Source organism: Glandiceps talaboti, chromosome 13 (assembly GCF_964340395.1).
Source record: "Glandiceps talaboti chromosome 13, keGlaTala1.1, whole genome shotgun sequence".
Classification (NCBI taxonomy): Eukaryota; Metazoa; Hemichordata; class Enteropneusta; family Spengelidae; genus Glandiceps; species Glandiceps talaboti.
The window spans coordinates 7062548-7088813 of NC_135561.1; the positions used below are offsets into that span (position 1 = coordinate 7062548).

Genomic DNA, 26266 nt, shown 5'->3' on the forward strand with positions numbered 1-26266 from the left:
CGTCACAAGACCCTCTAGCTTAGCGTACATTATCCACAAGTCGATATCTAGGTCACTCGCTAGAGGGCGCTCTATCAATGCTTAAAATTTTTGCGAGGGGCGATGATGATGGTGATGGAGATGCGTGATTGCATATAGTGGCCCGTCATCTTCATCTCCATAGCTACAAACTACAATTGACCAGGTTTCCAGTTCAGGTAGTTTCATGTTATTATTGTCATATTTGTATTGTAGCAGAATGAAACATAAAACAAGAAGTATTCCGGGGTGATGTATAAATAAAGCGAAAACATTCCTATCATATTTTTATTTGGAGGCTACTGTACTGCTTGGTTCAGTTTGACAAGACAATAGTACTATCAATATACACAAGATCTGTGGTAGTATCAGTGTCCTGAAAAAAAAATCGATAAAATAGAAAATGTACAGTTTTTTAAAGGCGTGTTTGATATAGTAACTAGTCTAGGGTAAGTATAACAATACTAAATAAATGCTAGAACTATATTTAATATTTATCTATTTTTTTATTTTTATTTATTGTTATATTAAGCCGTGTACACAAGAAGTGACATTTGCAAGAAAACATAACAAATGAAGCATTGATGTTCAATTGAATTACATTTACAATGTTTCGAACATATCTAGTAAAGCACTATATTAAATGTTTAAAACTTGTGCAGGAATTATGTTGACAGTCAACATTGTAAAATTGTTAGCATGCGTCATGGAGATAAGATTATTCTACTCTATGTCAGCATTTATGGTTTAAATTATCCAACTTTTGGCTTAACTAGGTATATCCATGGCCATGGTATCACAGGGGCGTGTATTATTGCTTAGATTTCCGTTTTCTTAGGAAAATATCATATGAATCTTGCTGCTACAAATGTATCGATCTACAGTACTACGTATACTATAAATATACAGGTCTTTCCCTATACAGGTAGGAATATATATTCAAAAGGTTGTTATATTTAGTCTGTAGACCTGGAAAACAACAATCTATGCAATATTACATGCCCCTGTGATGGTATATACATGTATGTTGTATACTAAAGCTAGTTTCACCTTGTTTGTTGATATTTCTCCATCATCTCCAGTCAGAAAAGATCAATTATCAATTTAGGGCTGTCAGTGGCCTAGCGGTTAGCTCACATGCCTCTTACCTCTACAGCCAGGGTTTGAACATGCAAGTGTTGGCTGGGTTTGATTAAAATTTAAACAGGTCTGTATATTAGAAGGGTGAAGCTCAGTTTGACCCTGTGAAACAACACAGGTTTTCCCCAGGTACTCAGGTTTCCTCCTGCTTCTCAAGTTCAAAACTAGGGCACTAGTCCTCCAGTGGCAACCATTAAATTTATTTGGACAAATAAGAATAGATGTTCCTCTTGTAATGAGTAATCACAAACATAGAAATATTTGTTGTATTTCGACTATTACCAATACTTTTATAAATATTACAAGTATTCTAGTACAAGTATCTCCTGTCTCATTTTAATTTTTGTGTTTATTGTATTCACTTTGTGTCTTTACTGTAGGTGCCATTGTGAGAATAGAAGTAAGACAGGAAATTATTTGATTTATTTTTCAGTACTCCGTAACTAAGACAACACAGAAATCACATCAAAGAAGTCAGAGAGAAATTCAAGATGTCTGGGTCTTACAGAAGAGAAGTGATGGATAGCAAGATATCACTATGGAAACAGAAAGAAGCTGCACATAAAGAAAAACAAATGATTAATCCATTTTCTGACTGGGAAGGTGCATCACACAGACAAAGATTAGATAAGGATGATCCGGATTATGCCAGGCCTGTAGCCGGTACCAAAACTGACGTGCGTGGAAAACAAGCCGGACAGATGGTTAACAAGGAAATTAAGGAACTACTTCACTGGATTGTAAGGATAGGAACACAACAGGAAGATGGTCAGATTTCTGTAAAATTTGGAAAATTATTTGAAACTTACAATAAAATCTCCAATAAACTGGTTGGTATGCTAATGAGAGCTAGGAAACAAGGTTTAGTTCACTTTGAAGGTGAAATGTTATGGCAAAGAAGAGACGATCATGTGCCAATCATATTGCTTATCTCACCAAGTGAGGTGCAGTAGTAGCCAATCATATTGCTTATCTCACCTAGTGAGGTGCAGTAGTAGCCAATCATATAGATTGTTTCATGACTTGTCTTATTAGATAAGGTTATTCAGCAGGAACCAATCAAATTGGTAGTTGTATATGTCGTTGTATTAGGTACAAGTCCAAATTGTACAGTTGCTAGCAGCAACCTACAAGATGAAGACATTAGTCATTTTGTTTGGCCCATGTTGTAAGATTAAGTAGAGGTAGAGATATATATATATAAATGATTTATGTATGCTCATCTTAAGTTTTTAAAGTGCAATTTAACAATTCATTTTTTTATCTTTGTCTTTCAGTCTTCTGGTATTTTGTGACAATGCATAAAGATGTATTTCACTTATGCAGAAATGCATTTGTATATATGGCTATGTCATGTAAGCATTACATTTTTGAGAATTTCATGAGAAATTTTAGAGTTAGTGACAAGTTTCAAATTAAGTGAAGTTTTACATAAAGCTATGATTTACAACCTAGTAGTAAAGACATTTTTTCCCGTGTACATGTCAATTATAATGTACTATTACCAACTCTCCATTTGTGTTTTGGAATAGCTACATTCCTTGGTTTCTGAATGAATTAGTAAAAGCCCTTGGGCAAGATTTGAGCCAAGTAATCTCAGCTATATAAATAGGGACCTGGTAAAGGTTGTAATCTTAACAAGTGCACTTCAAGAAGTTGCAATGGATTTGATGCACCCTATGGACTCTATTATCTAGGGCTGTCATGTGAATTGTAGGTCTCTGCCTGGGATAATAATTGTACCGTACTGTGACCACAACATTCATTGTGGAAGGGTATTTTTAGAAATGTATACACGGCTACACAGAATGCTGTTGTTACCATGCCAATCTAATAACAAGACTTGTCAGAATATAAAACATCATTTTAAAACTTCAAATACATAGTCCACGGGATGAGACTGTATTTTACCAGAGAATCCAACACATTGTAATACTTTTGTATGAACTTCTTACATTTAGATTTTAAAAATACTTTTAACTAAGTTATTATTATGTTATATTTTCCTAAATTAGAATTAAGGTGTTATGTTACCCTGTCACATAGTTTAAAGAATCTCAGTTGTGGTTGGGTTTTCATTAAAGTATTGTAATTTGTATATTTTCCTACAGGAGAAATGTATTTTTGGGTTACCATGGAAAATAATATCTGAGTAGCTAAAAGTCAGTGTGTAAGATACATTCAATCCTCTCTGCCCACAGATCATGTAGGCAAATTTACTTCATTAATCCATTCTAGCTAACTTGTCTGTGATTCTAGGGTATTCTCTTGAAATTGAAAAGACAAACTCATTTTCAAATGATCAAGACACTGGTATCATGCCCTAAAAAATCTTTATATCAACACCAGGAAGCCACCTTCAGGAATCGAGTGATATGTCCCATAATGCATTACTTCTGCAGGAATGAAGTGATCTGTCCCATAATGCATTACTTCTGCAGGAATGGAGTGATATGTCCCACAATGCATCACTTCTTCAGGAATGGAGTGATATGTCTCACAATGCATTACTGGAAGATGGAAGATTTTCATAGATTGACACCAAATCTTGATCATCTATCAAACTCATTAAGTTTCCCTATTGTCTTAATTTGAACAGTGTACATTCAACTATAGTTGAACTGAACCTTCTTTCTCGTCAAGTTAATTTTTACTATGGAATTGTATTCGTGAATATTGTATTAGCATTGCCAACTTGAGTGATGTACACCATAGTAAACTTACTGTATACCCATTGCTAACTTGAGTGAGGTACACCATAGTCAAGTTACTGAACATTAGCTACGCAACATTGATGTCAATCAACAAAACATTTATTTTTAAAGTTCCAATCTAATGAACCTGTTTACTGATCTCCATTTTAATAAGTTACATATCTTGGTGTACATATTTAATAATTGTATTTTACTCACAAAGGACTGTTATCCAATGTGTTTTCAATAAAGATTTGAATGTGGTGAAATGAATATTTAAGTGTTGTCTTCATAACTCAGTTACTATTCCAGACAAGCATGTCTCCTTTCACACATTTCCTACTACACTAATTCAAACCACAGTATACAACACAACAACACTATTTCTACATGAAAAACTCCATTTATTTTACATTTAGTAAAGAATGAGTGCAGTCTCACTGTGTGGACAGTTAATGTTACACAAACTTGTAGTTGTCATTTCCTAAAAAAAACAAAACATTTTTTATTGACATTATTGGATGAAAATATTGAAATGAACTACACATTTCTACTAATACATTTCCCCATGGTAATACAGTTCGAATGCTTTACATACAGTATCTTTCCAAACACTGGAAGCATAGGTATTGTACATCTTCTGATATGACTTGAGAAAAGTAATTTTTTCCACCTATTTCTACAGGTATACTCTTATGAGATTTTGTCAGGGCTGGAAGTTGTCCATGGTATATTTTTCAATACCAAAGTAATGTTTTATGTCAAAACATACCATGATACACAGAAAATATTTGAAACATTTTCAAAAGAATTCTAATAAAGAGTAAGCCTTGCCTTCATATCTACACATGGTACTATAAAAATTCAAATTTTCTATCTTTATTTCCAAAGTGCACAATTCTCCAATATCTGACCTTTGGTCAACAATCTTTGTGTATGACTTGTTTTTGTGTTACTTTTTGTATCAAACTCATCAAAATGGGGCTTAAAATGGCCAATTATTATGACATATATTCAATTAATTTTTCATCAATTTTTGTATGAGAGCTGTGTTAATTATTAATTAACATTCCTTCTTTAGTAACTATCATGAATTGTTGATCTTTATGATGTGTATTTTAATTATTTTGACACTTGGATATTGTTTCCCATTGAGATAGAAAAGCCAAGACATGCTCAACAAATGTTCAAATCTTACAGCAATAGGGAACTTGCAAACCTGACATGTTGAATGTTGCATCATGGGAAATGTGATAATAAATACTAATCAATTAGCATCGTAAACAATAATGTTACATTGTTTGTAACCACGAATGATCAATTCATATTCACCCTGACCATTGTGGGAGGTTAATTTTACCGGTAGCTTCAGATTAGGCATTACAATAACCACAGATAATCCCATAGTCCTTTGCATCTGAGCATGCTCAGTCTGGATTACAAGTTCCCAATTCAAGTTTATGTTATGAAAGAGTGCCTTCTAATCTCCTTTGTTTTTTAGTTTTGCCTGACTTTAAATATTCCTTTCTTTCTGCTAGGTATTCTTCTTTACACATATTGAAAAAGTCTTGGTCCTTGTACCTGAAAATAGCAACAACAAAAAAAGTCATGATAGTAGAGATACACATATTTGTGAAGTGGTACTAGCTCTATCTATGACAAAGTGAATTCTCATGAATCAATCAATCAAGTCATTTATAAAGCACCAGTGTCCAATACTAAGCCAAGTTCACAGGCATTCATGAAGGGGAAATAAACAAAAATAAAAGCATGGTGTATTAAAGATACTTTTTAGATATAATGTTATGGTAACTAGAGAAAAGGGATGTGTAAAATTAAGTATGAATTTCTTGGGTAGATTATTTCAATTACAAAGGACAACTGACAGCATGATCTTAGTTCTTCTCTGTATAATATGGGAAAGTTTCAGTTGTTCTGCAAATCATAAATTATACTGTAGTGTTACGTAAAAGAATATGCACATGCAACAGGTTGAAATATATGGCAGACATCATTTTAAGTTTGTAAAATGCTCAAAGTGGTTCTTGGAATTATAAGAACACTCTAAATTGAATCAATTTATTGTTTACGTGAGTTGAATGCATGTTTGTGTTTGTTTGTTTGTTTGTTTGTTTGTTTGTGTTTGTTTGTGTGTGTATGTGTGCATGCATGTGTGTGCATACATGTGAGCATGTATGTATGTGTGTGTGTGTGTGTGTGCGTGCATGCATGCGTGTCTGTCTGTGTGTGTGCATGTACATGTGTGTGTGTGTGTGTGTGTGTGTGTGTGTGTGTGTGTGTGTGTGTGTGTGTGTGTGTGTGTGGTTGTTTTCAACACATGATCTAACTACTTACCATCTTGTAAGACATGACTTCAGGGCTGCATTTTGTTCTCTGCATTTGAGCACCATGGCAAATGAGGATGAAGCACAACACTCTGAGAAAGCTGTAAATAGGATGTGAAATATTAAATCTTTACAGTTACTCAATCATATAACCAAATATTTCCATCATGTAGGTATGATTTCAACTGAGAAGGATTATAACAGTTCAATGTACTTTGTTTCTAATCGTAGAAATCCAATAGATTTGTTTGTTTATCTCCAACACACAACTATTGGACAAATACTCTTTGGCATTTAACTTATTCCTCTTCCTTCCTTTGTTTGTACACAACTAAGTAGAAGTTGGGAGAAAGGATTCATTTATGTTCACTTTTTTGATAGGACCACAGATGGTTCCAGTATAAACAAGGAAGTATTTACTTTAAAAATACTACATTTACACACATTAAAGTGATTATATGGATGACAATTGGGTATTTATTTTGGATTTTTAATTTATAAAACAATTTTATCATGACTGCTACTTGAAAAATCAATGTGAAACACCATAGACCAAGTCCGTGTTTGTAACTCAATACATTGCAAAAAGGTAAAAACTATGTAAAAGAATTGTTATTTTAACTACAAAACATTTTACACACTTATCAGTCTTTTGCCATTTATTGAGTCACAAACAAGGACTTGACATATTGCCCCTTCGTATAGAAACTGGACGATTCAGAGGGGAACCGATATCTGAAAGAGTTTGCACCCTCTGCCATGACGATGTCGTCGAAAATGAAGTTCATTTTCTTTTGCACTGTAGTTTTTACAATGACCTTCGGGTTTCCTTTTTTGATTTTGGAGATGAGTACACTGACTTACCTGAAAACGAAAAACTAAGGTACTTGGTAGCAAGAAAAGTGCGGAAAATGACAAGATTTATTGAGAAAGCATTTTTAAGGAGAAGGGACAACTTGTACATTAATTCATAACTCTTATTTTTGCCTTGTAAATGATATTTTCATTATTGTAAAAAAGCTCCTCAATCTGTTCTAATTATGTTTTATTTCACTTTAGGTGACATATAAGCCTATTTGGCTGGGAGGTTGTGTAATGTAAATTGTTTTGTTTTTTGCGGTAGTCTGTTTACCTCATGTCACTATAATAAATGATTCTACTACTACTACTACTATGTTATTTCATATTGATTTGTCAAGTAGGAAGCCATGATAAAATTGTTTTATAAATTGAAAATCCAAAATAAATACCAAATTCTAATCCATAAGGCCACTCTAATGCGCCATGTACACATAGTCTGAGGGGTGATTCTCATGGGCTTATTTTCATACCCTATGACTAAATTTATTTCATAATTATAGTATTGGAAGTCACTCATGTGTCAAGTAGCAGTTTAAGTACATACATACCTTTGACTTCATCTGCACATTTTTCAACTCTGGCTTTCTCTCTCATCCTTTTGGGAATAAGGACATCAATCTCCACATGTCTAAGGTCGTCATGTTCTGTACAAAAAAGTTAAGACAAAATATGGCCTGGGAGTCAGAGGGACTATATGTTCAGGTAGGTTACTCTGAATTCGAAATAGCAATTAACCTTGCAATTGTTTCCCTTCATACCTACCAGGAGTCCGAGGGTACTTGGGTCATGACAGCCAAATGTGAAACGACGACCCCCCCCCCCCCCCACCTGTAATTACTGAAGGCTCCCTTCTTAAGTTACATAAAATATTGGACACATGTGACGGACTTCACAGTGAGTTGGATTTTGTATTTCACCACAAATCTGTAAAATGACTGGTGGAGTCCTTTCCCATACATTAGTAAACTTCAACCGACTCGTCCGCAATATTGCGGGAACCCTTAAACCCCTCGTCTGCCGAAAAATATTCATACGATTACCTTTACATTCTTTGAACTCAGCCATCTTGAAACGTCGTTTGTTCGGTAACTTATGATCTTTTCACCAGTAATGAGAAAATGAGTGATAAATACATGTCAATATCATCTTAAAACTAATATTCCATGGTTTGAATCCATTTACTTATTTGAAAACTAAGATTTCATTTTAAAATAAACTAAAAACGAGAGGGTATCTAAATTTAGCATGACGTCATTTCCACCTTACACATGCGCACTGAATGACAACAAAAAAGCCGAACCCTCTCGACCTGTTCAGTGTAGACGAAATTCTCCAATTTTAGCCAAAATGCCGCTATTTAGTAGTTCATCGCCGTTCGATGCCGATGTCGGTAAGTAAAAGAAACGATACATCCTTCTTATCAATCTAACAGGTACGTTATAGATGAAATAGTGTGAAACTAAAACAGGAATGTCTCTATCAGTATCACTGTATCAGCCTTCCACTGTTTGTGTGTAACTTGTAAGTCGTACAGCACAGTCATGGCGTGTCTGCTAACTGATCAGCTGTTTTCTGTCAAAAAACGTTGCGCTTATTGTTTTATTTTCAAGTTTCCTCTATTTCCATTGATCCCATTCTTATTATAAATTCTCGCATACTCGTGTTATTGTTTTCGTCAAACAAAATTACCGTTCTTTGAACTCGGAGTCGGAACAGGAAGTCCAGACCTTCTTTGTACGTGTGTCGTTGTTGTAGCATTTACGTGATCAACGTATGAAAACCCACGGTACCTCTCATATTCTATATTTCAAAATAATATTCACCTGCCAGTATTTAAGTGACTTCATTTTACTAATCTTACATACTTCTTTTTTTCTGTGCCAGTTTATTTCACACTAAATTGTGTCCTCAGAATTCTTATAGTTGTAATTACAAGGTTATGCTTGTTGCAGCAGTTGATGAATCAGACGTAAACAATACAAGTCATATGTTGGTGACATCATCACAGACAATAGCCAAGGGTATCCCTTCAACCATATCCTTGACTGTGTAAATAATACTGATAACACACAATACATTTTTCTGAAAACTAAACCCATAGGCTATTACACATAAATAAACATAATTATGAACTACATGTATAGCCTCAATAACCTCACTGGTAGCTCTGGAAATATGCGCTCTTAGGTTTCTGAGACTTTTACCCACTCTGGTATGGTTCTTCCCTATCTAAAACCCTGAGATTGTGCATCAATTTTGTGCACACGGATTTTCGGTACAAAAACAGCCCATACCCTTGCTAATGACTATAAAAAATTCAGAAATAAACTTTAAATCACTAAATTCAACCTACTTCTTGTCTATTCTGTCATTTCTTGTCTAACTTTCACTTGAGCTATAAAACAGACAGCAGTAAGTCATGCAAATAGACTAGCTCAAAATTGCATATGTGCGCAACCTTGTGCACATTTACGCTGTGGTCATATCATCCATTTTGCAGCACACATTTCCAGAGCTAAAACAATAAATATGTTGACCAAAGTTACCAAAGATATGTTTATAGATAAATAAAACACAAAAGGCAACTGTTACAGGAAATTATCAATTGATTACAAAATTATTTGAAACAAAGGATGGGAAAAAGAAAAGATTTTATGGGGGGGGGGGGGATGAGGGGAGGAGGAATCAGGTAAAGAACAATAAATCAGAATGTGGATGAATTTCTGGAGTTAAGATGCGACAATGCTATCTACTCTTATACTTTTAGGTCCTTTGTCTTTACAAAAAAAAGGTCTACTGTTAATTATTTATAGACAGCTGCATTGAGACATGTACATTACATATCTTAATATATGCAATCTAACCATTGTTTCAGATAGGATTATCCAAGATACTTGGTGGGTATATGTAGGGAATGCTTATATTTGAATTTTCTTGATGTTCTTCCACACTACAAAGCATGGAAATAGATGATTGAATATACATACATGCAGTTGGCTATTATGGAGGTATCAAGAAGAAAAATTTTTTTGAAAAAATTGAGGAAATTGAAATTAAAATTGTCATTGACAAATGCTTCAATGCGTACACTTACATAATATATACTGTCTTGCTGATTATCCTGTAATATTTAATATGACAGATCAACATTAAAAGGGAGAAACTAATAATTATTATAATAAATAATAATTCAGTATCTTCTGTATTAATATTTTACAGAAAAAGTGACCAGTGAAATGAATACTTCAGAAGACTGGGCACTTATCATGGATATCTGTGATAGAGTAGGAAGAGTCTCAAATGGGTAAGTTTATAGTTACAGCGCCCTCTATCAATCTTCCTCAACACAGTCACTAGTTCAGTCGATGGTGGTAGCATATATACTAGTATTCAAACTGGCATTCTTTACATGTATACAAATGATAAGATGTGAACCAGTACCATTTCTTAACTGACATGTTGTATGAACTAGTAGTTACTAGATATTATCACTAAATAATCCAGACAGATGAAGGTTACCAAGACATTTCATACTCAGATTGTGCAGGGAAATATTGTTGTATGGGGCATTAAAAAAAATAACCATTCTTCAAATATTTTGAATGAAGTTTAGCTGAAACGTTACATAGAATTATCAGCATTACAATGCCATAGACTGAAAATAACAATATCTATTATGAATGTTAGACTAACAGACAGATGGGTATAAAAAAGGAATCTCATAATTAAATATTGTACATGTATTGAAACTCAATAATTCATTAGTAAGTTCAACAGCGATATAGTGTACTGTATACTATTTAGATGTTATTCCCCAATACATGTATGTTTCTTCATTCAGCCAAGGAAAATACAAGTGACCTAAGGGGTCTTTGTCATGCTGAGTTGCTAGACGAGTAGTGACAAACCATAGGTCACGATTATTTTCCAGCTGAATGAATGAAGAAAAGTGTTGGAGAATAACATAGTTATACAAGTGCCAGTAATATCAAAGAAAAGTTGGAGAAAGTAATGGCAATTTTGAATGTTTTGACTCATATTTCGGACACAGCAGAACCAGTGTCCGAAATATGTATATGTAATCATATACTTTGGTGTGACTTGAACCAAGACTTGGTGTTGATATCACTGACAGAAGGTAATTTCTTTGTAGCCCCAAAGACTGTCTCCGGGCCATTATGAAGAGAATCAAGCATCATATTCCATATGTGGCTATGCAGGCACTTACGGTGAGAATTCCACAGACTTTTCTGTATAGATGCAATGTTTAATATTGCCATATGGAACAGCTGATCATGTATTGACCTATTACCCTTGTTGTCACTAAATGATCATAATTCATTTACCCAATCATAATTGAAAAGATGGAGATGATGATCATGATAGTAGTAGTTGTAGTAGTAGTAACATTTATTTAAGAATGGGGTAGCCAGGAAACAACAAAAACTGATTTCCACCTTGGCCCCGTTACCACTCACCAAACACATTACATACCACACAAAAAGAAAGCACAAACAATGCGATAGCAAAGTTTAACAAAACAAGATGAAAACACAACAAGAACAATAGACAAAATCTACACCGCCATCCAGTTACACCATACTGGAAGTCATCCTCTCTGACATAAGATGATTTATTTTATGTATGATTTCCTAAAAGTATGAAATGATGGTGGTGGTGGTGGTGATTGTGGTGATGATCATTGATGGTTTTTGTTTTCTTTTTACTTCATTAGCTTCTCGGTGCAGCTGTAAGTAATTGTGGCAAGATATTTCACATAGAAATATGTTCAAGAGATTTCTGTACTGAAGCAAGAACTCTTATAGCAAAGGTAAGGAAATTTTCCTTGTTATGTTTGTTTGTGTAACCCTAGTTTGGGAAAGTGTGAAGACCAGTCAACTGGCCACAAAATAAGTACATATATTTTATGAAGCTGAGGAGTACAAATGTAAGGTTAATTGTTAGGTATGGCATAGTGATGGGGATAGAACCCCTAACTTAACCAGATTTGTATCATTTACACCAAAATGACACATATTTTATTCATCCCTTGCCTTGTTTGACTCTAAGAGACTGTGTGAATGATTGCCTCTTTTGGTATAACAGTATTTCAGAAAAATCAGACAATTTTTGATGAATGCTTGGTTTTCGATTTTCTCTCATAAAGTTAAAAAAATGAAAAAACGAAAGGTGAAAATCTCTTCCTGTATCACAAACATAAAGTGTACTTTGCATTCTCGAAAAAGTAGGCAATTTTCTGTGAAACTTCAGAAGATATTTGTCTGTTTCTTATTTTATAAGTTAAAGAATGGAAAGTCAGACAAAACTTACAATTGCCATGGTAACAATCTTCAAGTGTCTTAAGGAAGATGCCTTTGAATCACATTCATGGTACAATTTCAAATTCATATTTTTTAACAGGGTCATCCCAAGGTAGCTGACAAACTGAAATGTCTCATCAAAGATTGGGCTGAAGAATTCAAGAATGATCCACAACTAAAGTAAGTAATGTTAAAGGCCAATGTTGCATTAAGAGTAACATTTGGATGTTTATTTGGAACTTTATTTACGATATTTCTATTCTCATCAAAAATTTCATATTATTGTAAAAACTAGAAGTAAAGATTTAAAATTTTAATCATCTAAAGAACCTTATTTATACAAAATATAGAACAGAAAAACTTGTAGCAGAGAATAGTCTTGCACTCCAAAAACACCGTGAGAAATGGCTGCTGACTTTACAAGTAACTGAAGTGTAAATCCTATAAACTTCTCACATTGACTTATACAGGGTACTAGTGATTGTTTTCAATAGATGCACAATGTATTTTGTAAGGCTTCTTTATTGTATTTGATTTTGATATTTGCTCCTAAGGGTTGTTATCGAAAATTTTCTTGAAAAATGACAATAAAAAAAACATTTGGACGTGTAAGACAGTTGTATGGTAGAGTTATAGTATAGAGAGTTAATCCTAAACAGAAGAATGAATCTTTGTAATCGTTGCAGCTCCATTGATAGTTCATTGGTAGTTCTGATCCAAAACCTTGGGATTCAAACATTGACATGGCGTGTAATGTCAAAATGTCTCTCATACCTTGTTTTCTAAGTTTATGCCATCTTTAGAATTGATAGTAAGTACTTTATTGATCCTGATAAGAGAAATTGCAAAAAGCAAATTTTAGATGCATATCAGTAATATTTGCAACTATGAACATAGAAAAAATTAGATCCCAAAAGCAAAGGATTTACAGGGCTTGGATTTATTTGTAGTGCAGGGCACTTTGACAACTAAAATTATAACATTGTTCATGTATCTAGACAGTGTACCTTATGTATATGATAGTAGTTTGTTAGACCAATGGAAATCAAATAGAAATATGTAATTGAAACAATTCACTTGGCTAAATCTGACTAGCAGTCCTAAAAACATAAATTTAAATTCTGGTTTATTACCAGTACACTGTTGTCAAAACAAACCACACAAGTTCATGAATTTAACTTCGTATTGAACTGAAACCTGGTAAAAGCTTTGGTGAACTAATTGAAAATGTTGGTGCAATACGAAGTTAAATTCATGAACTTAGACTGAATGTTTGCACAAATGAGCTTTCATCATACCACATCACATTTAGTATTTAGTTATTTATTATGTTGTATTTTGTTTTCCTGACAGTTTAATTCCATCATTATATAACAGTCTCAAAGCTGAAGGTGCAAGTTTTGTTGCCAGTGAGCAGGTAAGTGTTGATGTAGAAGTCACTCTCTCATATGAATCACTTTATCTATGATCATGTATTCTAGCCATATGATTAATATACAACCCTGGAAAAAACACCGGTGTGAATGCTTGCTCGTGGTAAGCAGGAATGAGACAACTTTCATGCAAAGACAGGCAATGTAATTAGTGTTGGTAACTTATCTAAGTATAAATATCACATGAGTCCGGATGCCTTAACTCTGTTTACAGATCTAGATAGAACTCTACACATAGAGTCTGACAGTTACTGTTACAATATAAACTTCCACAGATCTAAACAAACTGATAAAAGCATTGTGTGAACCTTCATCGGAGACACCCGCTGCTGTTTTTGTATCAGTTGTATTATTTTTACCTAATTTTGTCTTTGCGTGAAGTCTTTCCTTAACTCACTTCATTCAAGCAAATGCACCAGGTTTTTTATACAGGTTGTATACAGTGTCGGTGGATACACAAAATAAGCTGTTGACATGTACACATTTACTTGTAATTCAGTTAATCAAAACTAACTGACAAAATAAAGCTACTTTCTTGTCTGGTTTGTGCTGAATACCTCACAGAAAAAGAATCAAATCGTTGCATAAATTCGATGAGTTTATGTAAATTGAAGCGCTGTTTAGTGAATTAGACTGTAACTTAAGTAGGTGGCTTTAGTTCAAGAGAGTACTACAAGTGGGCAATATTTGGTGATGAGGGCAAATGTAATATACCGGGGTAATATCATGTTTATTTTTGTAAGTCTCTATTTTGTAAAAGAAGTCTATATTTGGGTTTTGTATAAGAAGAACTTAATCTGTTTGTCAATTGATGCTTGTTTAATACTGTTTGTTGATTCTGATATATATAATTAATTGTGATGTTTACAGGGTAAAACTCCAGCACCAAGTAAAGAAGGAACTGCAGCCATACAACAAGAAGAAGATGACTTAGCAAAAGGTAATATTGTATGATGTAACCCTCATAGAACTAATAATATAGAATGACTTAGCAAAGGTAATATTGTATGATGTAACCCTCATAGAACTAATAATATAGAATGACTTAGCAAAGGTAATATTTTATGTTACCCTCTTAGAACTAATAATATAGAATGACTTAGCAAAGGTAATATTGTATGATGTAACCCTCTTAGAACTAATAATATAGAATGACTTAGCAAAGGTAATATTTTATGTTACCCTCTTAGAACTAATAATATAGAATGACTTAGCAAAGGTAATATTTTATGTTACCCTCTTAGAACTAATAATATAGAATGACTTAGCAAAGGTAATATTTTATGTTACCCTCTTAGAACTAATGATATATAATGGCTTAGCTAAAGGTAATATTGTATGATGTAACCCTCATAGAACTAATGATATATAGAATGACTTAGCTAAAGGTAATATTATATGATGTAACCCTCATAGAACTAATGATATATAGAATGACTTAGCTAAAGGTAATATTATATGATGTAACCCTCATAGAACTAATGATATATAGAATGACTTAGCTAAAGGTAATATTATATGACGTAACCCTCATAGAACTAATGATATATTCTAAAACCTCAGTTGAACAAACTTTGTTACAGTGAACATTCTGTTAAAATGAACATCAGTGTATACCACCTTCCTAAATATAGTTTCCCTATAATGTATTCTTCACTGTAACACATATTCAGAGTGTCTTTGTACTGTAGTTAGTACTGGTCAATACCATACCATACTAACTACTATCTCTGTATGTTTTACACTTAATTATTGCTAAACTTAACATCTTTTAATATCAACTGAAATGATTATTAATGTGTGTGAATATTGATTGCCAAACCATTGGGGCTGGGAGAACCTTAGCCACACTCATGAAATAATTGGTATTTTTCCATTGATTTGTATCCAGCCATTGAGTTGTCACTGAAGGAGAGTGGAAGTTCAGCCAAGACCACAAGTCTATACCCTACTGCTTTCACATCATCAGAGCCTAGAGCTAGAGAACAAAGGAAAGTGAAAGCATTGTATGACTTTGAAGCTGCAGAAGACAATGAATTAACCTTCAAGGCTGGTGAATTTATTACTGTAACAGATGACAGGTGAGTTCTTGCCATTGTTTATTATACCATACACTAGCCAAGATGAACAAAAAATATGGAATATATACTCTGGTCATTCTACGTCACGACACTGCATCGATGTCAGAACAACGTGTGTCTACATCACTGGATCTGCTGTCCTCTAAATACGAGTCAAAACGTTCAAAATTTTCATTACTTTCTCTGACTTTTCTTTGATATTACTGGAACTGGTATAATTATGTTATTCTCCAAATATTCGGAAAATATTCGTGACCTAACAGTTGTCACTATGAGTCTTGCAACTCATAGTGACAAAGGCCCCTTAGGTCACTCATATTTTCCTTGGCTGAACATGGAAAAATATTGGGGAATAACATCTAATTATGCAAACATTCACTAGAGTTGGCAAGATAACGCCAGTCCTAGAAAATTATGAATATCTATACCAAATGAAATGTTTTTTCATAAGTGAAATAAGGAAATCAGGACTATGATAATGGGATATTGTAACTATTAATTAACCAAATGATTTACCTTGTTGATATCATGTGAAGTAACTTTGTATGCCCTGTGTTCTACATTCTCTCAAGATATTGTTAAACATTTGAATACCAATGCATTTGTATACATATGTGTAAACTTCAAATTTTTATCATTCCTCTGTAGTGATGCTAATTGGTGGAAAGGCGAGAATTTCCGTGGAAGTGGATTATTTCCGTCAAATTTTGTGACAGCCGATTTAACAGCAGAACCTGAACCAGGTTAGTTATTTCATTTCTTCTGTGGTATGGAGTCTCCTGAAATTGCCCTTCCAATGTTCTTGTTAGTGTGTGGGTACAAGTAGGTAACAGCTATCCCTGTAGCAAGTGCATCCATTCATCTATGCAATACTTGTACTTTATAGGATAGGTAATGTTGTATCATAGAATATGTCAGCTATAGACACTGTTATGTATGGTGTTATGTACTTACGTCTAAATTGCCAGCTAAATGTGTAGAACCATATTTCATACACCAGTTAACCTTGTAATCGTTGGGGGCTATGTCTTTGAAATTAGAAGACTTGTTTTGTTGTATCATCATCTGTTGTATCATCATATCTTTTAGTTATCAAAGCAAAATCAGTACAGTTTAATGAAGAAGTGGAAGTGAGGACACTGGAAACACCCCCTCCAGTGGCAGAGATTGACGAAGAAAGAATGGACAGAGCTTTAGAATTATTACAAAATGCAGATCCTACTGGCATGGAGAGACCAGACACACAGGAAATGCTCATATTGGAAGGTAGGACAGACAGATGTACAAATCTTGTTGCATTGGTTTCTATGATCCTCGGTTCTAACATTAGTACTTACTTATCAGTGAAGCCGTGAGGATCAAAAGGGATCATTTATTTTATACAGGACCAACTATTTCTGTAGCAAATATTAGTTCTTGTATCACTATCCGAGAGTTCTAATATATTATGAGTAACATTTCACCTGTTCAGGAGAGTTTGACGAAGCCTGTCAACCTGAACAAACATTACTCATAAGTACATAGAATTCATGGTCGTAATACATATCAAAGAACTAATAATTACTATGTTTTATTCATCTGACGTACATACATGTAGTTAAGTATATTTCTATAAATCTGTCCGAAAACTATTTTGTCCACCCCAATTCGATCCTAATGTGACATGCTTCTTTAATTGATCTCTTCTCTGTTAACCTCTGTTATGATTAAATCATTCACATAACAACCTCTGTCCTACCAGGTCCCCATTTATACAGCTGTGTTGTCATGCGCATAATGGTGATTTAAATCTTAGCCAAGGACTTCAGCCATTCAAAGGCAAATGACGATAGTAAGCCTCGAACTGAAAAGTTACGGATTGAAAGCTGGTCATTCTAACCATCAGACCATCATGACTAATACATTACTCAAACCCCAATATATTCATTTACTTACAGATCAGTGTAAACAGATGGGACCTCTTATTGATACAGAACTAGAAAAGATAGATAGAAAACATGCAGAACTCACTGCAATGAATGAAAAACTTCGTCAAGCTTTAGAAATGTACCATCAATTAATGAAAGATGCCCCATATTATGCATATTCATACAAACAAGTTCAGCAACAGCAACAACAACAGTATCCACAGCAACCAATGCCTCAAGGTGTCCCCATGCAACAGGTAAGTTACGCCCTTATTTGGTAATATCATGGAAGTATACTTCCATGGTAATGCTGTATCCCCATTCAACAGGTAACTTATGCCCTTATTTGGTAGTACTGTATCCATAGCAACCAATGCCTTAAGGTGGCCCCATGCAAAAGGTAAGTTATGCCCTTATTTGGTCGTACTGTATCCATAGCAACCAATGCCTTAAGGTGGCCCCATGCAAAAGGTAAGTTATGCCCTTATTTGGTCGTACTGTATCCATAGCAACCAATGCCTTAAGGTGTCTGTTAAAGTTTTGACAATAAATAGAATCATGCAGTTTCTAGACAATTATACAATAATTTCTAAAACAGAGATGCTGACAGATTGAGATTTTTAACTATTGTTTTATTCCCTGGACTTAATTTCAGCCATATGGTCCACCAGGTCAATATATGACTCAGGGACCCCCACCACAAGGTCAACAAATGCCACCTCCAGGTCAAGCACCTCCTATGAACCAAGGTCAAATGCCACCACAGGGTCAAGGACCGCCCATGACCCAAGGTCAGCTGCCTCCACAAAGTCAAGTTTCAATGACCCAAGGTCAAATGCCACCTCAAGGTCAGATGCCAATCATGAGCACTATGCCTCCAATGTCACAACAGCCGTCACAGATGCAGTACTCTACAAGGTAGTGTTTGCTAGACAATATAGACTATAATGACCTAATAAATGACTGTATTGACCTTACAGTATAGACTATGTACCTAACAATATAGAGTATAATGACCAGATAAATGACTGTATTGACCTTACAGTATAGACTATGTACCTAACAATATAGAGTATAATGAACTGATAAATGACTGTATTGACCTTACAGTATAGACTATGTACTTAACAATATAGAGTATAATGACCTAATAAATGACTGTATTGACTTTACAGTATAGACTATGTACCTAACAATATAGAGTATAATGACCTGATAAATGACTGTATTGACCTTACAGTATAGACTATGTACCTAACAATATAGAGTATAATGACCAGATAAATGACTGTATTGACCTTACAGTATAGACTATGTACTTAACAATATAGAGTATAATGACCTAATAAATGACTGTATTGACCTTACAGTATAGACTATGTACCTAACAATATAGAGTATAATGACCAGATAAATGACTGTATTGACCTTACAGTATAGACTATGTACCTAACAATATAGAGTATAATGACCAGATAAATGACTGTATTGACCTTACAGTATAGACTATGTACCTAACAATATAGAGTATAATGACCAGATAAATGACTGTATTGACTTTACAGTATAGACTATGTACCTAACAATACAGAGTGTATAATGACCTGATAAATGACTGTATTGACCTTACAGTATAGACTATGTACCTAACAATATAGAGTATAATGACCTAATAAATGACTGTATTGACTTTACAGTATAGACTATGTACCTAACAATATAGAGTATAATGACCAGATAAATGACTGTATTGACCTTACAGTATAGACTATGTACCTAACAATATAGAGTATAATGACCAGATAAATGACTGTATTGACCTTACAGTATAGACTATGTACCTAACAATATAGAGTATAATGACCAGATAAATGACTGTATTGACCTTACAGTATAGACTATGTACCTAACAATATAGAGTATAATGAACTGATAAATGACTGTATTGACTTTACAGTATAGACTATGTACCTAACAATATAGAGTATAATGACCTAATAAATGACTGTATTGACTTTACAGTATAGACTATGTACCTAACAATATAGAGTATAATGACCTGATAAATGACTGTATTGACTTTACAGTATAGACTATGTACCTAACAATATAGAGTATAATGACCTGATAAATGACTGTATTGACTTTTCAGTATAGACCATGTACATAACAATATAGAGTATAATGACCTAATAAATGACTGTATTGACCTTACAGTATAGACTATGTACCTAACAATACAGAGTGTATAATGACCTGATAAATGACTGTATTGACCTTATAGTATAGACTATGTACCTAACAATATAGAGTATAATGACCTGATAAATGACTGTATTGACCTTACAGTATAGACTATGTACTTAACAATATAGAGTATAATGACCTAATAAATGACTGTATTGACTTTACAGTATAGACTATGTACCTAACAATATAGAGTATAATGACCTGATAAATGACTGTATTGACCTTACAGTATAGACTATGTACCTAACAATATAGAGTATAATGACCAGATAAATGACTGTATTGACCTTATAGTATAGACTATGTACCTAACAATATAGAGTATAATGACCTGATAAATGACTGTATTGACCTTACAGTATAGACTATGTACCTAACAATATAGAGTATAATGACCTAATAAATGACTGTATTGACCTTACAGTATAGACTATGTACCTAACAATATAGAGTATAATGACCTGATAAATGACTGTATTGACCTTACAGTATAGACTATGTACCTAACAATATAGAGTATAATGACCTGATAAATGACTGTATTGACTTTACAGTATAGACCATGTACCTAACTACATACCGTGTAATGACCTCATTATATTATATTCACAATAACCTGACAATACAGAGTATATTGACTTAACAATACAGAGTATATTGACCTGACAATACAAAGTATATTGACCTGACAATAGATTATAATAATCTTACATTTGGAACTGACAATATGGAGAATAATGATCTGACAATATAGAGTATATTGACCTTACCTGAACAGAGCATATTGACTTGATGATATTCAATATGTTTACATACATGACAAATTATTGACTCTTGATGACCACAATAATGCTTCATCATATAGAGAGAGTGTGTGTGTATCTTTAATCAAATCCTATTGTATCTAATAACATAACGTACACTAGGGCATCTTTTTGTGATGAGTGTCTACTCTTGCAGTAATGTTTAGGAAGATGTAACTAGTATATCAGCAGAATAGAGTGACATTATTGTATTGTTACCATGTTAACGTTTGTCTTGTCTTGTGTTTGTTACAGTGGAACACCACCAACTATCCAGTCAACAGGCTATGGTCAATCACTACCACCCATGAATCAAAGTAACATGCAGGTCCCGCAGCAGCAACCACCACCAGTGTCAAACTACAGCAACAGTGGTCCTAGCAGCATGCCTCCACCCATGTCACAACCTATGTATACACAGCCCCCTCCACCACAGCAACAACTATTGTAGTGTATCAAAAAACAACATCACACAACTAGTATCAACTCTGTATACTGCCAGCTAATGCCAAGGAGATATCAGTTTCATTTTTGGCAGGATTATGTCATTGCTAACTTTTACTGGTTTCATTTCATTCCCATTCTTCTCGGTAAATAGCGCCCTCTAGTGGTAAAATGTAATAGTTTAATATAAAACTCATACATTGCTTACATCACACTTTTTTGAAAGTTTAAATTTTGAAACAAAACATTGTTTGCGTAAATTTTAGATTTTTCCTGATGGTGATGGCTGAAAATTATGGCATCATTTGACAGGCAATCCGGGAATATTACAAAATTTAGAATTATTGTGATATCTGGTATACTATTAAGAATTATAAGAAAGAAGAATAACAGTGTCACAGTGTAATGAAACATTATGTGCATTTGGCATTTCCTCTCTGTGGGTATGTGTTCAACAATCCGGTGTAATTTCAATTTCTATCACTTGAGGGCGTTGTTTATCGAACCATTCACAGCATATCATACACATAAACATTCTGCTTGTTCACAACACGTAAAAGAATAGTTTGATCAATTAAATTGCAGAGCAGGAGTATTTGTTCAATAGTAAGCATTGGTTATCAGTATCTTGGAGTTTTTCTAGAAGTTATCAATTTGGGAAAAAAAAGTGAAATGATCAATACTAACCCATATTTGGGAGTCTGAAGTCAAAGAGGCTTACCCATGTGGGCAGTAGGAAATCACCCTTATACTTAGTGTTTGAATTCAACAAAATATGCCCATATATGGACAGTGTGAAATCACCCATATTTTTAGTGTTTGAATTGAACAAAATATGCCCATATATGGACAGTGTGAAATCACCCATATTTTTAGTGTTTGGATTCAACAAAATATGCCCATATATGGACAGTGTGAAATCACCCATATTTTTAGTGTTTGAATTCAACAAAATATGCCCATATATGGGCTGTTTGAAATCAACAAGATATACATATTAGGGCTGTCCATATATGGGCAGTGAAAAATGAACAAGATGCCTATATTTGGACTACCTTTCGGGGCTGTCAAAAGCCAACAAAACATGACCAGATTTTGACATAAATTAGCCACATGCTTGTAGATATGAGCAGTATGAACTCAACAAAACAACACTCATTGCAAGTAGCGCAACTAAAATGAAATGAGATGCAGCTATTGTAAGCATTATCATCAAACAGTATAATTTCCCATCAAAGTTTTGTAAATAATTAACATTTCCTGAGAATTTTATCATTTGTAATGCCAACACTTGTTGCAATGTTTTGGAATGTGTAATACTAGTATGTTCCTTTGCCAAACTCGGCACATTTTGTATGCAAATATATGTTTGTATAAGATGTGAGATAATGTATGAATGGATTGTTTATAGTCCAAATAGTGTGTACATTTAGTGTCCTAAAAGTCTTTTCCCAGTATATATCTTTTTTTCCTCTCTGATACTGAGGTTCCAAAACAGTCTAGTTAAAATATGTCAGTGAATTGAGGTGATTTTATGCTGTAATTTGGTATAATAGGTATACTGAAATATTCCCATGAGCAATTTTCTGTAAGCCTTTGGTAAAAAGATAAAACTAAAATGATATGAAAAACTGCAAGGGAAACCCCTCCCTTCGCCTCGCTCCCCCATAGACAAAACTGACAGAGTACTATGATTTATTGTAACGACAACTCTATGGTATGTCTTTGCATTTGCTTATAACTGCATTTGTATAATCATAAACATTCTTCTCCAATGTCTATGGTATAATGTAAATATTATATTATCATTATAAGCTTCCAGCTATACTCAACACACAAGAAACAAGAATGACATGTGTGGTAGCAGTTGATGTTACAGCCCATAAAAATTAAAGATATGATGTGAAGCATATTACAAGGTTTACTCTGATTGGTTAGAAAAATTTGGCAAAAATACTTGTCCAATCAATGGAGACCTTATAAATTGTTCCACAGTGCCCAAAACTTAAAACAGAGAAATGATATAAGAAATCACCCAATTTTAGACAATATTTCATGTTGATATATTTTCTAATTTAGTTTCAATGGGAGACAGTCTAGGAAAAAAATATGATGGTAGCAGCCATATTTTAACAAACATGAATGAATTTCTTACCACATGAAATGAAAAAACCTCAATGGGGAAAACTTTGATAGTGTGTCTTGTAATAGTATTAGGATCAGTGTGTAAAGTGTTTGATGTGAGACGTTGAATGACCAATTAAATTAAATTAAATTAATTAAAACCCTCTTCAGATTAAGCCCACTTAAAAGACAGTGGCCATGGCAGGATTAGGGTTTTAAATGAACAAAAACTATAATCTGAAGATTTTCTTTATGATTTCTGAAAAGTAAGACATGTCTTAAAGTTTAGAGGGAAGTATTTTTCTTGTAAATTACTAAATTTATAATTGATTGTTAATTTTCACAAATTCAATATTGATTTGTGTGCAATGATGAGATGAGTGATGGTATGACAAGATAGGAAGGTCATCTTCACAGCAGCATCTTATTGTTTATTTGATTTGATATGAAGAGTTTGATTTCAGGAGATGAGAGATATACACCACAGTCTTATATATGAAAGACTGACAGGAAAATTTAGATTTAGGATATAATGTATTGTGATAGAACTATCCAAGGTATGATGCTGTGTATATTATACATCCCAAATCACCTCATCATATTGTTAAGTAGACAGTTATTCAATGGCAGCACTGCACGTTTCACTCATCCATTGAGTGTGTGGCGTGTCACATGTCATGTTTCACTAATCCATTGATCGTATGAAGTGGCACTCTGCATGTTTCACTAACCCATTGAATGTGTGGAGTGCCACATGCTGCATTTCACTAACCCATTGGTTGCATGAAAATACCACACTGCATGTTTCACTAACCCATTGATCATATGAAATGCCACACTGGATGCTTCACTAATCCATTGAGTGCGTGGAGTGCTACATACCACGTTTTCACTTATCCATTGACATGTTTCACTAACCCATTGATCGTATGACATGTTACACTGTGTGTTTCCCTATTGATTGAGTGTGTGGAGTGCCACACTGTGTCTCTCTAACCCATTGATCGTATGAAATGCCACACTCGACAAGTTCACTAATCCATTGATCGCTTGAAGTACCATACTCCACATGTTTCACTAATTCATTGATTATATGGCGTGCCACACTCAAATGTGGAGTGCTGCCAATGACTCTATTTTACAATTACAAGTTGAACACTTAAATGTACATGTACATGTATTTCCAATTCTGTTCAACACACACACAATGTCCTTTCATCCGCTTCCTGGGCATTTAAAAAGTTCTTTGTGGTTATATGAATATTCAGAAAGACAAAGACGGGAACATTTTTATCCCATCTGTATATTTATTGGTACCTTAAAAACATTGTTTTCACATATGGTATTTAGTTAACAGAGGCAGATACTCCAAGAACTCCATAATTCATATTGAGACACATACAAGATACAAATAATATACCCTACATATCACTAGCCTGAGAGGTTTGCCATTGTGTTCTTGTATACTTCTTTGTTCAGTTATTACAACTGTTAACAGGAACAACTACAGAAACACCAATGACAACAGAACAACGACAATGACAACAGGAACAATGACAACAGGAACAATGACAACAACAGGAACACTGACATTGACAACTGGAACAATGACAATGACAACACGAACACCAACAATGACAACAGGAACACAATGGCAACAACAAGAACACTGACAATGACAACAGGAACAATGACAACAACAGGAACACCAACAATGACAACTGGAACAATGACAACAAGAACAATGACAACAGGAACAGCGACAACAGAAACACCAACAATGACAATAAGAACAACAACAAAACTTGCAGTCAACATCATTACTAGACCAGAATCTAAAAAAAGTGCACGTCAAATTTAGTGTACACAAAAATATTTCATAATTTTAACCATTCAAATCAAACTCATATTTACTTCAGTGCCAAACGTGGGCACGAAGTTAAAAATATATGTACATCAACACTGATGAGTTATGGTGTTGTTTCCTGCTTCTGAGAGCAGTAAATGTAAGAAACACACAATTGATTGTACTGGAGGGGTTTATTGATTAGAAATGTTGGCAAGTAATATTTAGTATGATATAGACATGTGTGCTACTCGAATGAATGAGTGCATGTAAATTTAAAAACTTACACATCAATGGATTTGTGTATATACTATAGCTATTTTGGAATAGATGCATGTAGACTTACAAATGTGTGAGAAAATTAATGTGTGGTCTTTCCAGAAATTGATTTTTCTTTCTGCTTGCTTGACACGTTTTGTAGGATGTTTTTACAAATTGTGAGAAGTGAAAATATTTATATGGAATTTACATTATGATTTCTTTACATCAATATGTTATCAGCAGTTTTTACTGTATTTTAGTTTTAAGAAATAAACTAAATTAAACACTTACTGGAAACATACAGTGTGTTGGTGGTATGAGATATGTGAAATAGAAAGAGAGAGGGAGAAATGTGAGACATTGACGTATACATCAATGCACACGTGCAGACACATACATACATACATACGCACTCACACACACATACATACATACATACATACATACATACATACATACATACATACACACATACATTCATACATACATACACACATACATGCATACATACACGCACACACACACTTACATACACGCACACATACATACATACATACATACATAAAGACAGACATACACACACCTACATACATACCTACATACACACATACATACATACATACATACATACATACACACACACACACACACACACACACAGGATGCAAGACAATATTGATTGAAACCTTCAGCCTAAACCAACGTTCCCTGAAAATATTTCACCTGAACCCACAAAGCA

General features: G+C 33.9%; 3 protein-coding genes across 4 annotated transcripts; 2 read left to right on the forward strand and 1 right to left on the reverse strand.

Annotated features, from left to right (window-relative positions):
• The first annotated feature begins 67 nt into the window (after nt 1-67).
• On the forward strand, nt 68-4010 carry LOC144444679 (actin-binding Rho-activating protein-like). 2 transcript variants are annotated; one of them, XM_078134189.1, is made up of 2 exons: nt 68-197; nt 1539-4010. In XM_078134189.1, exon 2 carries the CDS (start codon nt 1650-1652, stop codon nt 2109-2111), a length of 462 nt encoding a protein of 153 aa, XP_077990315.1. In that variant the 5' UTR covers nt 68-197; nt 1539-1649; the 3' UTR covers nt 2112-4010. The 2 variants fall into 2 exon arrangements, with proteins under 2 accessions (XP_077990315.1, XP_077990314.1); XM_078134188.1 differs by having other exon boundaries at nt 91-197; nt 1592-4010.
• A 254-nt stretch (nt 4011-4264) lies between these two features.
• Nucleotides 4265-8615, reverse strand: LOC144445040 (COX assembly mitochondrial protein homolog). Its single transcript, XM_078134592.1, has 4 exons — nt 8098-8615; nt 7606-7701; nt 6207-6297; nt 4265-5432 (listed from the first exon to the last, which is right to left on the reverse strand). Exons 1-4 carry the CDS (start codon nt 8120-8122, stop codon nt 5315-5317), a joined length of 330 nt encoding a protein of 109 aa, XP_077990718.1. The 5' UTR covers nt 8123-8615; the 3' UTR covers nt 4265-5314.
• LOC144445039 (signal transducing adapter molecule 2-like) lies at nt 8339-25818 on the forward strand. Its single transcript, XM_078134591.1, has 13 exons — nt 8339-8447; nt 10277-10361; nt 11211-11286; nt 11793-11888; nt 12479-12558; nt 13732-13795; nt 14682-14751; nt 15703-15892; nt 16541-16635; nt 16982-17158; nt 17830-18056; nt 18455-18717; nt 21108-25818. Exons 1-13 carry the CDS (start codon nt 8405-8407, stop codon nt 21301-21303), a joined length of 1662 nt encoding a protein of 553 aa, XP_077990717.1. The 5' UTR covers nt 8339-8404; the 3' UTR covers nt 21304-25818.
• Nucleotides 25819-26266: the final 448 nt, after the last annotated feature.